This window comes from Podarcis muralis, chromosome 5, assembly GCF_964188315.1.
Source record: "Podarcis muralis chromosome 5, rPodMur119.hap1.1, whole genome shotgun sequence".
Taxonomy (NCBI): domain Eukaryota; kingdom Metazoa; phylum Chordata; class Lepidosauria; order Squamata; family Lacertidae; genus Podarcis; species Podarcis muralis.
The window spans coordinates 97,480,103-97,495,006 of record NC_135659.1 but is presented as its reverse complement, the minus strand read 5'-3'; the positions used below and the strand labels follow the sequence as shown (position 1 = coordinate 97,495,006).

The 14,904-nt window shown below is 48.8% G+C and overlaps 1 protein-coding gene across 1 annotated transcript in view; it reads right to left on the bottom strand.

The window, feature by feature from the left end:
• Positions 1 to 10,400: 10,400 nt before the first annotated feature.
• FAM110A (family with sequence similarity 110 member A) overlaps positions 10,401 to 14,904 on the bottom strand; it is a 28,796-nt gene continuing 24,292 nt past the window's right edge. The window contains exon 2 of the mRNA XM_028735524.2: positions 10,401 to 14,240. Coding sequence (XP_028591357.2) covers positions 12,994 to 14,085 — 1,092 coding nt within the window. The 5' untranslated portion in view covers positions 14,086 to 14,240 and the 3' untranslated portion in view covers positions 10,401 to 12,993. The remainder of the gene's footprint in view (positions 14,241 to 14,904) is intronic.

Genomic DNA, 14,904 nt, shown 5'->3' with positions numbered 1-14,904 from the left:
CATCAGCATCCCAAAAGAATGCGCCATGTTGCAAGCATTATAACAGGTGAATAGGTGGGCATTTCTTCCACCTAACTCACCTAGGTGCTAGGTGGGAGACAAGACCCAGTGTATGTGTGAGACCTGAGCTGGAAACAGGCAGGAAGCTGGAGGCACAAAGGCCTTTTTGCTCTGTGCTGGATCTAATGGAGAAGCGAGATTTGTCGGGGTGTTATTGCTGATAGCCCCTCCATATAATAATAATAATAATAATAATAATAATAATAATAATAATAGTTCATTATTTATACCCCACCTATCTGGCTGGGTTTCATCAGCCACTCTTGGTGGGTCCCAACAGAATAATAATAATGTGACAAAATATCAAATATTTAAGTCCCTAAAAAGGGCTGCCTTCAGATGTCTTCTAAAAGTCAGATAGGTGTTTATTTCCTTGACATCTGATGGGAGGGCGTTCCACAGGGCGGGCGCCACCACCGAGAAGGCCCACTGCTTGGTTTCCTGTAACTTGGCTTCTCACAGCAAGGGAACTGCCAGAAGGCCCTCGGAGCTGGACCTCAGTGAATGATGGGGGTGGAGACGCTCCTTCAGGTATACTGGGCCGAGGCCATTTAGGGCTTTAAAGCTCAGCACAAACACTTTGAATATTAGTGAATCATAATATGCAAAACTGTGTTATGGTAGGGGAAATCGCTTTCAAAAATTTATTGGGCAAAACCACACACAAATAGGTAGGTTTCCCACAGGCTTTTGGTGGGCCACTGTGAGAACAGGATTCTGGACCAGATGAGCTGCTGGCCTGATCCAGAAGAGTTATTCTCAGCGCTATTTTCCTAGAAAAAGAGATGCTGGAGTTCACTATGAATGCCTCCCTTGTTCTCTTAGAATGGCAATGGTGCCTACCTGAGAGGTGCCAGAACTGAGCTCTGTTGAGTTCCGGTGGAATAAAAAAGCCCTGGCTGCATTTATGTTATGATACTTTTGTTAAGAGAATAAAATGCAGGTTACTTTTTCTGAGAACTTCTTTTTTTTAAAAAAAACCCAAACAAAACCTTATGCAGAAAATAGCTTGAGGCTGAATTTAAGATTGAAGAAAATGGTGTTAAGATTGGGAATTAAAAGAGAGAGAAACCAAAATTAACAGATTTATATGTATCTTTCTATTACTCCTGTCCTCCCTGAATTTGGAGGATATAAAAAGTGGAAGGTCCATGATTGCTTTGACCAGTGTTTTTTGTTAGTTAGTTAGTGTTTTTTTTAAAAAAAACAACCCTCAAAAACTCCTCTCTGTGTATTGGGGGCATTGTGGCACTGGGGTATGTGTGTGTGTGTGTGTGTGTGTGTGTGTGTGTGTGTCTGTGTTTAACCCTTTCCTTCCATCCCATTTGCTCAACCAAATTCACACAGAGAGACACATCAAACTGCTATCAGCTCTACGGGTGGGTGAGGGTTACATGATACGATCCTGCAATCCCCTGCTGTAGAAGGACTTTGCACCCAGACCGGCTGGGTTTTGCAATGGGTATCTCTGATCTCAGCTTTGCAGAACTCACAGGCTCCTCTTCCCGCCTCCTCAGGAGCTCTTTAAGTGATCAGAGGAAGGAAGGAGAACCTGTTTTTAAAGTCCCCAAGTTACGGTAAGAGGAGACTTCAAAGGGAAAGGGAGAGTGATGGGCATCCTTCAACACCCTTTCCTCCCCATGGCCAGAGGCAAGAGCTCATTCTTCCCAATGCAACATGTTTTGAACTGGTCGCATGACGCGGTTTCTGGACGTCTTCTTGCCGCATGCCAGGAAGGCTAATTAGGTTGTTTGGGTTTATGATGTGGCCTCGTGCAATCAGCACTTTGAAAGAACAAAGTCATCTGCAAACATTGTCCTAGAAGGAGCGTGGATGAAGGATAAACATTCTTAGGATATCTGACAGCCTTCTCACTTTGCCAGTGACACCATGTTTCCACCCCATAGCTATGCTACTGAGAAAATGAGTCTGAATTCCTGGACAGTCTTGACGACAGAGAAGGGATCAAACAGGACAAAATTAATGGACTACGCAGAATTGGATAAAATGACAGGAAGGATTCGAAGCCTTTCGGGACCAGAGATTTACAGAAGATTGGAAGAAATTATTTGAAGAGCAACTGTAATCAACAAATTACGCTAGTTTTGTAATGAGAAATATATGAAAGATTGCAAAGAAGAGAAAGAAGAGAGATATTAGTTATGAGATTTAAATGTAATAGTGAAGATAAGAAATGTAAATTAAGTAATTAGATTGGAAAATTTTCAGATGTGATTGATGGATGTCAAAAAAAATGTATAAGATGCAAAAATATGTTTAATTATTGTTGAAAATGTTATGTTGAAAAACTAATTAAAAATTTATACAAAAAGAGAGAGAAGGGATCAAACAGAAACATCAAGCGACTAGTCCCCATTGTTGCATCCTTGAATTCTGAGAATGCCTCTGGCTTCCCTGGGCAGAGGTGTGTGACGTCACAACACAAAACACATTTTTTGCTTTGCCTGCTCTTTCCTCTAGCCTTCCACTGGCATGCGGCCCCTGGAAATTCCCTTAAAAATTAATGTGGCCCTTGCGTCTGAGAGAGATTCCGCATGGCTAAGGAAGGTGCACAGATTAAGACTTGGTGTCAGGCAATTTTGTACATAAGAGATACTTCGGCCTGCCTTGACCACATCAGTTCACTACCCCAGCTTGGTGACCTACCCCAGCTTGGTCACTCACTCTCAGTTTAACCTACCTCACAGGGTTGTCGTTGTGACAATAAAATGGGGAGGTGGAGAATGATGTATGCCATTATTATTATTATGTGGTTCAGCTGAAAGGCAATGGCTCCGTTGCAGCTTGCTTTGCTGTCTTGAAGCTCACGGCCCGGACTTGCCTCCTGTTCCTGTCCTGCCCCTTCTGGGTCGCTGCCAACAGGAGCAAAGAGCAGCGAGCCTCATTCAAACCTCCCCTCCCAGCCCAACGCATTCTCTGAGCCAACTTCGGCTGCAAATATTGGGGATCAATCCTAAGTACAATTCAAAGATCACAATTCAAAGTGTTGGTACTGACCTTGAAAGCCCTAAACAGCCTCGGTCCAGTATATCTGAGGGAGCGTCTCCACCCCCATCCTTCTACCCGGACACTGAGGTCCAGCTCTGAGGGGCTTCTGGCGGTTCCCTCGCTGTGCGAAGCCAAGTTACAGGGAACCAGGCAGAGGGCCTTCTCGGTGGTGGCACCCGCCCTGTGGAACACCATCCCACCAGATGTCAAAGAGAAAAACAACAACCAGACTTTTAGAAGACATCTGAAGGCAGCCCTGTTTAGGGAAGCTTTTAATGTTTAATAGACTATTGTATTTTAATATTTTGTTGGAAGTTGGCCAGAGTGGCTGGGGAAGCCCAGCCAGATGGGCGGGGTATTAATAATAATAATAATAATAATAATAATAATAATAATTAGTGGAGTTGCCTCTTTGGGGTGCATAGATTTCCCTCTTTCATCCAACTCTTGATTCCTGAGTTTATGAAAGCAAAGAAAGGATTGGGAGAGCTCTGGGATTTGCCCTCCAGAAAGGATGGAGCAAAACCTTGCTTTGTGTTCATTATACTTTCTAGCAAGTGAAGGCGGGTCCCGTCAGGGCAAGTGGAGCGCTGGCCTGTCAATCTCAGCCTGCTCTCAACCAGCCTCGCCTGCCTGTCAGTCCAGGGGCTGGTGGTGTCAACTGCCAGCTTCCCTCTGCAATGTTTTGGAGCAGAGGGGAAGTGTGGTGTAGTGGTCAGCGTGTTAGGCTAGGACCTGGGAGACTGGGGTTCGAATCTCCACTCGGCCATGATGCTCACCAACTGACCTGGGGCAAGTCACTGTCTCTCCACCTAGTCTACCTCGCAGGATTGTTGTTTTGATTAAATGAATGGAGAGAACCATGTACATCACACTGAGGTCCTTGGAGACAAGGGTGGGAGGGAAATCCAATCAATCAATCAATCAATCAATCAAAATGTACAGGCACTGTTCCTCTGATTTTGGGGAGGAGGGGGAGAAATGGTTTCAAAAACGGGACAAGAAACAGGTGGTGATAGGTTTAAGAACAGGGACCAAAAAGCTGGAAAAGCTTGTTGAAACAAAAGCGTCTTCAGTTATTTCCAGAGTGCAGATAAATACGGGAAAATCAGAGGCTCACTATGTCAGGTTCCTATTGGAAGACCGGTATCGGTGGTTGCAAGAACCAATGATCCCTATCGTTAAGTCTGAACAAAATGCTTGTTTAACCTGGAGGTAGGCTGTCTGAATTGTGCATTGCTTTGTAACTATTTGTTCGGTCTCTGGACCATAATAAAGATTGATTGATTGATTGATTGATTGATTGATTGGTGCCTGTCCTGTCATATCTCACAGGGATGGTATTCCATAGTACCAGGACAACCTCCCTAAAAGCCCGGCTCCAAGTTAACATCCAGTGAGTTTAGGAGGCCATCTCCTGCAGAACGCAGTTAGTCCTGGGTATATACAAACTGGGCTCTGAGATCTTCAGGGGAAACCCTTCTATCGGTCCCACCACTGGCACACTTGGTGAGGATGCAGAATAGGGCCTTCTTGGTGGCTGCTCCCAGACTCTGGGACTCCCTCCCTGGAGAAGCCAAACTGGCTCCCTCCTTTTCCTTCCACCAATGTGTGGTGTAGTGGTTAAGAGCGGTCGTCTCATAATCTGGGGAACCGGGTTCGCGTCTCCGCTCCTCCACATGCAGCTGCTGGGTGACCTTGGGCCAGTCACACTTCTTTGAAGTCTCTTAGCCCCACTCACCTCACAGAGTGTTTGTTGTGGGGGAGGAAGGGAAAGGAGAATGTTAGCCGCTTTGAGACTCCTGAAGGGGAGTGAAAGGCGGGATATCAAACCCAAACTCTTCTTCTTCTTCTTCTTCTTTTCCAGGAAAGGGCTTCAAATAGTGCTGTTTTACTCTCTGTAGTTTAATAGATTTGTTTTTTTACCTTGTTCTGATCCAATATTATTATTATTATTAGTAGTAGTAGTAGTAGTAGTAATTTGTACCTCTCCCATCTGACTGGGTTGCCCCAGCCACTCTGGGGTTTTTACACTCTGGGGTAAACCCTTCCCTTTTATACGCCGTTAGCTTTTTTTGTATTTTTATCGGCGTTTATTTTTACTTTGTTCAAGCTGCCTCGAGCCCCCATCTGGGACGTAATTGATGGACTGATTAATTACATTTAAGGAACGAGGTGGTCTCTCAAGTAACCCAGCTGCCCAAGCTATTATGTTCGTACCAACACCTCAGATTTGGCTTGGTAAGAGATTGGCAGACAGTGGACTCAATGAAATCACATTTTGTGTGTGTGTGTGTCTGTGTGTGTGTGTTTGTGTATCGCTTCCTGGCCGGCTGTTGCCTAGATGGGACTTGTGCAGCACTTCTCTGAGGACGGAGGGGGGGAGAGGGAAAGCGAGGCTGCAGGAAGCGCTAATGTGTTTCTAGCTCCAAATACGCCCTGAGTGCATTAATACAGGATTTCCCTCGGCTGCCTTTGCAACCACGGCCAAGTCATACTTGGCAAGTGGTCAGCGAGCACAGCCAACCTTTATGGAGGAGCTCAGGGGACACAGATTTCTGGCCCAGACAGGGGCAGAGGAGAACAGCAAAATTTCAGGGCTGGGTTACAACACAGGGCGAGGTCTTGGGAGGGTGCTAAGCTGCGTTGCGGAGCTCCCACGCGGCTCTGACTCACAAGCCAAGTCTCTGCAAGCTATCCTCCGAAAGCTAGTGCGGTGTAGTGCTTAGAAGATTGGGCTGGAGGTTCAAATCCCGACTGAGCCATGGTGAAAAGGTACCCACTATAGAGGAACGGCTAGTGAAAAGCTATTGGACTCGGTTCAGATGGCAAAGTGAACATGCTTAAATAGAGAAAAAATCATTATTGACATATATTCAGGATTGGAAACTTCCCATGGGCTTTTTTCATGAACGAGAAAACCTGCAATTTTGGTATTTGAAGATTGAGAAAATACTGGTTCACAAGAGATAGAGTGGTTGGGTTTTAATGAGTTGGATACTATATTTAGCTGCAGGACAGAGAACCGGAAGTCCTTTAATCTCTCTCTCCGCCTCTTCTTTTGTTTTCTGTCTTTTGGTCTCTCCTTTTTTCTGTTTTTCCTTTGTTCTTAACTAGATTAAGTGGTGTAATATAAAAATATGTTTTGCAATGAGCATCAACTTTTGTACATTTTTGAATAAGTATCAATAATTTTTTTTAATCCCAGTTTAGCTATGAAGCTCATTGGTCGGCCGTTGGCCAGCTGCTCACTCTAAGCCTCACCTCCCTCATTGTAAGTATAAAATGGGTAGGAGGAGAACCACGCCTGCCACCTTGAGCGCCTTGGAGATGTTTTGGACTACAACTCCCATCAGCTTCATGGCCGTGTGGGGATGTGAACTCTAGTCTCCCAGGTCCTAATCCGACACTCTAATCCAGTGGTTTTTCCCCCAACCTTGGTCTCCAGCTGTTGCCGGACTACAACTCCCATCATCCCTAGCTAGCATGGCCTGTGGTTATGGATGATGGGAGTTGTAGTCCAACAGTCGCTGGAGACCCAAGTTTGAGAAATGCTGCAAAAACACTCCACAATCCTGGCTCTGTTTTATGCTTTGTTTTTAAACGAAAGCTGGGAATTTGGGGGGTTCTGCCGCCACCCCTGTGGACACTCCAGCCCCTATCAGTTTTGGAGGTGCAGATCAATTTCTGCAGGCCCCCTGGCCACCAATCCTGATTGTCCGGTGGTGGAGTTTATGCTCTCATTTCTCTCTTTCCCTCCCTCTCTGCGCTCCCTCCGGGTCCATTCTCAGAAATGAGATAATAAGGGCCGCTTCTCACAGCCTGACCTTTCCCGCTAATGCCTCTCGAGCAACCGTGAGCCAGGGAAAACCTTTCTCTTTCCCCAAAAGCGGGTTTCTGCCAGAGGCCCACGGCTGAAATTTCAAACGGGGGCACGGCGGCAGGCTGGCACAGAAGGGATTAGGCAGAGGGCAAAACAGGCTTTGCTGTTTTTAATGCGCACTTAGCAGATTTCGTACGAGGCATATTTTGGTCTCCCCTATAAGCTCAGCTCTTGGGACAGAAGCATTTCCCAACCGAACCACAGAACTGTAGTCAGAAGGGACCCTAATGGGCCATCTAGTCCAACCCCCTGTATGGAAGAATCACAGCTAAAGGACTGTATGAACAAAGGAGACATCCCTTTTCCCTTGCCTCACTATGCGTGCTGTCCTGGATTTGGGGGGAGTTTATCATTTCACAGGGACGTGGTCCACAGGGACGCGGGTGGCGCTGTGGGTTAAACCACAAAGCCTAGGACTTGCCGATCTGAAGGTCGGCGGTTCGAATCCCCGCGACGGGGTGAGCTCCCGTTGCTCGGTCCCTGCTCCTGCCAACCTAGCAGTTCGAAAGCACGTCAAAAGTGCAAGTAGATAAATAGGTACCGCTCCGGCGGGAAGGTCAACGGCGTTTCCGTGCGCTGCTCTGGTTCACCAGAAGCGGCTTAGTCCTGCTGGCCACATGACCCGGAAGCTGTACACCGGCTCCCTCAGACAATAAAGCGAGATGAGCGCCGCAAACCCACAGTCGGCCACGACTGGACCTAATGGCCAGGGGTCCCTTTACACTTTACCTATCATTTCATCCTTTAACTTTCACTGGATCACGCAGAGAGATAGCAAGGAACAACAAGGCACTTAATTTGGCCAGCCAACAAGTCATGAAATAGTATGCCAGCTTTGGAGTTCCACAGAAGTCTTCTTCAACAGGCTAGATGTTTTTAAAAAATGCAAGCGAGTAGCAGAAAGGTAAGGCAAATGTCTGCTGGCATTGGTCAAGCCATGTGGGGAATAGGTTTTCAAATTGTTTTGTGTTTTCTTAATAGCAACCACCACCACCACCCCCAAAATATGGTGCTGGTTTTAACTTTTAAATCCCTGGGTGATTTTTGAGACCTGGTTATCTGGAGGATCACCTTCCCTGTTTAGGGAAGCTTTTAATGTTTAATAGGTTATTGTATTTTAATATTCTGTTGGAAGCCGCCCAGAGTGGCTGGGGAAACCCAGCCAGATGGTCGGGGTACATATAATAAATTGTTATTATTATTACCTATATAAGCCTGCCTGAACTTTAAGATCAGCATCAGAGGACCTGTTCTGTGTCTCGATGTGATAAATGGCACATACCCAAAGGCAGTGGCTCTTCAGTTGTGGATCCACACCTTTGGAACTCCCTTCCTAGGGAAATATGCACAGCCCCTTCATAAACATCCTTTAACTTGTTTGATTTTTTTAATGCTTCTTCTAAATTAATGGATTTGATGGCTATTTTATGCATTGTTATTATTGCTTTGAATTAATTCGCCTTGGATGGGCAACGGGCCCTGAAAGGCAGGTTGTAATTCATATTTATTGAGAGCAGAGAAGAAAAGTGCAGAAATGAGGGGTGTCAAAATAATAATGAAATATCGAAATATCATGTCCTGTTCCATCACGTTTGTTAGTTAATAAATTTGTTAGCTGAGATTCCTGCATTGCAGGGGGTTGGACTAGATGGCCGCTGGGTCCCTTCCAGCTCTGCAAGTCTATGATTCTAACACAGCAAGAGTCGCTATGCATTTTGATTCATAATGTGAATTAACACAGCAAAATTGGGGCGATGGTGCTAGCACCAATTTCTTTGGGCCATTGTGCTTTTTGGGAAAACTTGCAGTGAAGGCCACCAGTTTGGATGAGTTTGAAAGAGGGTTCGGCAAATTCATCGTAAATAATAGTAATAATTTTTTATCTATACCCCACCCTTCCCGGTTCAGAAAACCAGGCTCAGGGCGGCTAACAACAAATTTAAAACATTTAATTGATGCAACAAAAAAACCGCATAAAATGCAGTATAAAACGTGAATAACAATAAATTCAGAATTCAAAAATCAATTTAGGGGGGAAATCCACTCAATAAACATTAGATGATCACTAGGGCTAGCTGGCTAAATTAGTCCTATTTGGGCCAGTGAGGAGACCAGGGCAGAATTAGCTGTGGGATCCCAGAGTGGGTAATCTTCATAAAAAGGGGAGAGGGAGGGAAGGAAGGGGAATAAAAGATCAGGCTAAGTTCAAATTGAAAGCCAGGCGGAATAGCTCTGTCTTACAGGCCCTGCGGAAGGAGGTTAAATCCTGCAGGGCCCTAGTCTCATGGGACAGAGCATTCCACCAGGTCAGAGCCATCACTGAGAAGGCCCTGGCCCTGGTGGAGGATAATCTGACTTCCTTAGGGCCTCTAAACTATGATTCATGGACCTTAAGGTCCTCTGCAAGGGCATACCAGGAGAGGTGGTCCCGTAAATACGAGGGCCCTAGACCACAAAGGGCAAAGGTCAAAACCAGCACATTAAACCTGACCCAATACTCGACCGGGAGCCAGTGCAATGGCTTTGCCTCCACGGCTGGAGGTAGCAATGCTTTTGAATATCAGTTGCTGGAAACTACAGGAGAGGAGAGGGACGCGGGTGGCGCTGTGGGTTAAACCACAGAGCCTAGGACCTGCCGATCAGAAGGTTGGCGGTTCGAATCCCCACGACGGGATGAGCTCTCGTTGCTCGGTCCCTGCTCCTGCCAACCTAGCAGCTCAAAAGCATAAAAGTGCAAGTAGATAAATAGGTACCTCTGCGGCGGGAAGGTAAACGGCGTTTCCGTGTGTTGCTCTGGTTCGCCAGAAGCAGCTTAGTCATGCTGGCCACATGACCCAGAAGCTGTACGCCGGCTCCCTCGGCCAGTAAAGCGAGATGAGCGCCGCAACCCCAGAGTCGTCCGTGATTGGACCTAATGGTCAGGGGTCCCTTTACCCCTTTACTTTTACAGGAGAGGAGAGGGGCTCTTGTGGGTTTCTGGTTGGCCACTGTGAGAACAGGATGCTGGACTAGATGGGCCATTGGCCTGATCCTGCAATCTCTTCTTGCATTCTTCAGAAGCATAGTATATCAACAGCAGGAGGCCTAGAGGCTTGCCATGCTGGATGTACAAAGGTGAACAGTCAGGCTTGCACTCCTCCACAACATAGGGAAGGAGGCCAAAGGATTTTTGCTTTTTTCCTCAGTAGAGGTGGCATCAGAGACTTGCCCTCTCTCCAAATACTATCCATTCATCCATTTTTTGTTCGGATTTTAATCCCAGCTGTGCAGGCTGGCTCCAGAACCGCCCCCCTCCCTCCTGCAAAGAGGGCTTATTTTTAAACACAAAAGCATCCTTCCCCAACAAGTCCGTTCCAATATACCCTTTTCCTGCTGAGGTTACATGCGTTCAAGCGGGTGTGTCTATCCGACGGGAAGAGAGAAAGAGATAGAGAGAGGCAGCAGGCCATTCTTTAAAGAACAAGACTTTAATGCAAATAAGTTGACAGGGTTTTTGTTTTTCTCCCCCGCCTTTCCCTTGCTAGCTAAACTTCACAACCGTGGGCACAAAATAATATACAAACTTGGAAAGAACAAATACAAAGAAACATTATATAAATAACAAGTTTGGGCAACTTCATTGCAAACAGGCTCAGAGTTTCGAAATACAAAGAGAAGGAGTTGCACTCATACGCGCGCACACACACACACACACACACACAATAAAAACGTAGCCAAAGTTGGGGAAGGTGACTAGAGGCAGGTGGCTGCATTGCTAAACATCCTGGCCAAATTCTGTTCCTGCCGGACTGTTACAGATCTGTATCCACCAGAGACAAAGGACCTGTGGCTATCAAGGTATTGCTGGACTACAAATCCCATCAGCTCCAGCCAGCATGGCTACTGGGGAAGAATGATGGGGGTTGTAGTCCTGGAAACATCAGGAGAGCGGCAGGTTTGCCTGGTATAAACCCACTACTGATGGCTATCTTCTGCGTCAGGTCCTGGAGAAAAAGAATTGCTTTTTTTCATTTTTCAGTCTGGATGTCTTCACCCTCCAGCTTTTCCCTGCTCCCTGAGTGTCACCTGTATGGGACGGGGCAGCTATTCTTTATTAGACAGGAGACCCACTCTAGCCAAAGTGATGAGCACCAGAATTGACTCCCCTTCCTAACAGGAAATCCTATGGCTGAACAAGACTTGAGACAATTGGGGGGGGGGGCAAATACCACCCTACCAGAAACTGTGGGTCCCAACACTTTCCCAGTGCGTTCTTCGGCTCACCTCTCCAAAGGGGAGTTCGCAGCCCCCCATTCATATTGTAGAAGAGGTGAGATAATCACACATAAAACAACATCCAGTTATGGAAACATGGTGGAAGCAGAGGAGAGCTATTATCTGCTTTGAGCTCAAGCCTTCGGAGGAGAATAGGTGCACAAACACCAGACAGGTGGAAGCACACCTGCGAACGGTTCGCAGTATTGGAACACAGTCAAAAGAGCTGTGCGTTAGCCAGCTGCATCCTTCAAGGAACAGGCAGGACAGCGAGCGTCCCCAAAACATGAGGAGATTCAGTCCATGCCCCTTCAATGTCCCTTTATTGCTCAGTTGGTGACTGGGAGAGAAAATTTTCTCCCAGGAGAGCCTGGACAGAAAGGGAGCCTTTGTTTTCTGCAAACAATTCAGAGGGGTCCACGGTCTGATTTAATCACCAAATGAATTTCTCAATTATGTTTCTTTAAAAGGGGTTTTAAGAAGACGTGTATGACCCAAGTCACCTCTGCAAAGGTTTAGGATGGCGAAAATTAGGCTTAGGATTTTTGGGAAACCTGGTGGCTGATGACAGCCAGTTTATTCCACGTTCTCCACCCCGGCAGAGAGCTCTTGCTTGGCAAGCATCAGAAACAATAGGATATGGACGTGGATGGTTTGATGGAAGACTTGGCGCCACGTGCCCCCAAGCACAAGCTGTTGGAAACAAGGGGTTTTCCCTAAAGCCTGGGGGGAGAGGTCCACACACCTTCCTGGCTAACAACACAGACCCCTGAACCCAGAAGACATCTCCACATTACCAAAGGGTTGCAAAAGCAGTTGATACATCCTCAAGGATGCTATCAGCACCCCATCATTCACTCCCCTTTGTTTTGGACACCTTGAGACCAGACTCTACTGGGTTGCCCAGTCTGGGTCTTTGGGGAGGGGGAACTTCCAGGGCAGAATGACACCACAGGTCAATGGGTGCTTGGCTATTTCCTGGGCTTGCAGGCCCAAGCAGGTATTTCCTGGGCGCCTGCAGAAACAGCTTGCATTCTTCGGCCTCTCTCACAATAGACCCGGTGGGGCTTTTTTCAACAGCCCTCTCAGCCGTTAAGATTTCCATTGTTAACAATCCCATTGTTGCTTCTGCAAAAGCTTATCCCTGTCTGCTCTGTGCTGCACAGATTCCCAAGGCTTAGCACACAAACAGGTGCGACCAAGACCTTGGGAATTAAAACAGCAATGTCTGGCTTAAGAACTGACTGCACTTGGTAGCACAGGACCCCCACATTTTCAGAGCACCACCACCACCAAACGTGGGCAATGGTCAGTGCGGATGGGAGTTGGAGTCCAGCAACACCTGGAAGTTTGCAGATCCCTCCTCCAATGGGTTGCTTCCTCCTGTTGTAACAATGCCCACATATTCAGGGGGCTCCATCCTTATGGAACCCCTACAGGACTTGGCAAGAATCTAGCAACCTGCTTGCTCTGGGCTTCTCACTCCTGGAAAAGACATTCTAATGAACTCTCTTCCTTTTGGAGATTCAGAAGGAGCCCAGATACTTCTCTTCCCCAGGTGGATTTTCTGCAGGGATTTAAATTATGGGACGCCTCATCAGAACCACCCCGCTACCCCAAGGCAGACCAGACATTTCTCAAAAGGAACACGCACAAAACCCATGCAACAGTTGCCAACGTTTTCCCTCCAACAGTAAATATCAAAAACACACACTGAAACACACACAGTGGGGTGGGGAAAGTTTGTTTGTTTTCCTCGCTTCCTGTTGGAGCCCGCCAAAGTACCGCTATACGTTGGATACCTTTTGGGACTCTCTGGCTTGTCGTAGTCCATACAGCCACTTGATGACCCGGGCGTTGCGCTCGATGATGGAGATGCCGTAAGGAATGCGCTCAGCCTGCCTCTCCTCCAAGGTGACCGCGCTGCGGCGAGAGCGGGTCCCCTCCGAGCTGGCCGTGCTGACGCTGTGGAACTTGACGGACACAATGTCCGAACTGGCCCGGGTGAAGCGCTCCACCTCCACGTCCCCCATGTCCTCCGGGTCCAGGCCACAGTAGTTGAAGAAGCGCTCAAGGTCCGCCGTCGCCCGGGAATACCGGTCGCTCAGGTCCGATTTGGAGCGGTGCAGCAAGGTCTGGCGCCTGGCGCTGTCTGTCCGCAGCTCGCTGCGGGGGCTGGGGGAGCTCAGGGGCCCGGCGGACAGGATCTTGGCCTGCGCAGGGGAGGAGGGGATCGGCGTCAGCTGGATACTGGGGACCACCCTCGCCCTCAAGGCCCCGCACGGCCGGACGTCCACCCTGCGCACGGCGACCGTGCTGGAAGGCTTGGAGGAGGCCGAGCTTTGGGACAGCTTGCTCATGCCTTCCGCCGGGTGGCCCTTCTTCCTTGGGGTATCCGGGAGGCTCCCGGGGCTCCAACCCTGGCCTCCTGCCCCCCACTTGTGCTCTGCGGGGCTCTTCTCCGGCTTGGGGAATGACAACGGGCTGTCGCAGATGTTGATCAAGTTGTTGAGGATCTCCAGGTTCAGGGAGGTCTTGGCGGCACCGCGTGCCTCCGCCCGGCGTCCTCCTTGCGGGGTCTTCCGGCTGGGGGTGAGCATCACCCGCCGCACCCCTGGGGTGAAGAGGGGCTGCTTGAGGAACAGAGCCCTCACCGGCTCCTGTCTCGTGCTGGCCACTTGCTGGCTCTTGACATACTTGGCCTTGTCCGCTTCCAGCCTCTCCACTGCGCTGGGCTTCTTGGAGGCAGCGCTGGCCGCCGGCCGCCGGAAGTACTCAGGACCCTTGTTCAGGATTCGGAACGGCATGGCCGAGGTGAAGGGGGCAGCGGCCGGGACGCCTTTCATGGCGTGGCTGGCTTGGAGGGTCTCCACCGGCATGGCACTCACCGCAATGCTTCTAGACCACCGCCGTGTCCCGTGGCAGGGAAGGGGTTGTCACATGCCACAGAGGGCAGCCCGCCCTGGAAAAACGCCGCTCCGGCTTGCCTCCCTGCTCTCGATCAACAGGAGTCCGCAGCTGGCCTGACACTTTGCTGCGGAGAAGGAAAAGAGGGCAAAATCAGTGGCTGAGACCCGGCGGGCTTCCTTGACCCTGCAGGTCTTTTCCACCCCTCCTGGCACAGCTCGAGTGCTGCTGTCGCTGCTCCAGAGCCGGGATTTCTGTGCTGTCGTCCCTCAGACAAACAGCACCCGGCAGACAAAGGCAGGAGCTGGCGCTGGGCAGAGAGAGCTGAGCGCTGAGCAGCCTATTTCAAGGCAAGGGACCGCCCACCGCTTTCAGACCGGGCTGTCCCCGCTGGCCAATCGGAGAGGAGAGAGGCACTTCAAATGGGGGCCTCAGCCTATCAGGAGGAGCCTGGGGAAAGGGAGGGAGGAGGGAGGCGAACTCATTGAATGAAAATAGCCCTGGAGAAAGAAAATCAGTTCCCGTCTGGACCTCCTGCCAGCTCCAGCCTCCACTCGGCTATTATTATTATTCCCTACCCTCCTCCTCCCACTTCCTCCTGCCTCCCCCCTTCCCAACATCACCTGTGCTCTTTCCACATACTGGGATGCGACAGCTTTAAGAGAAGGGAAGAACAAGCGGAGGAAGGCAGCGTCATCATTAGAAGATAAAAGCCTTGCTCCCTTTCAAATGTTACTAGATTCGCGTAGGTATTATCTGCCAAACTCCCAGTACATCACGCAGAGCAATGT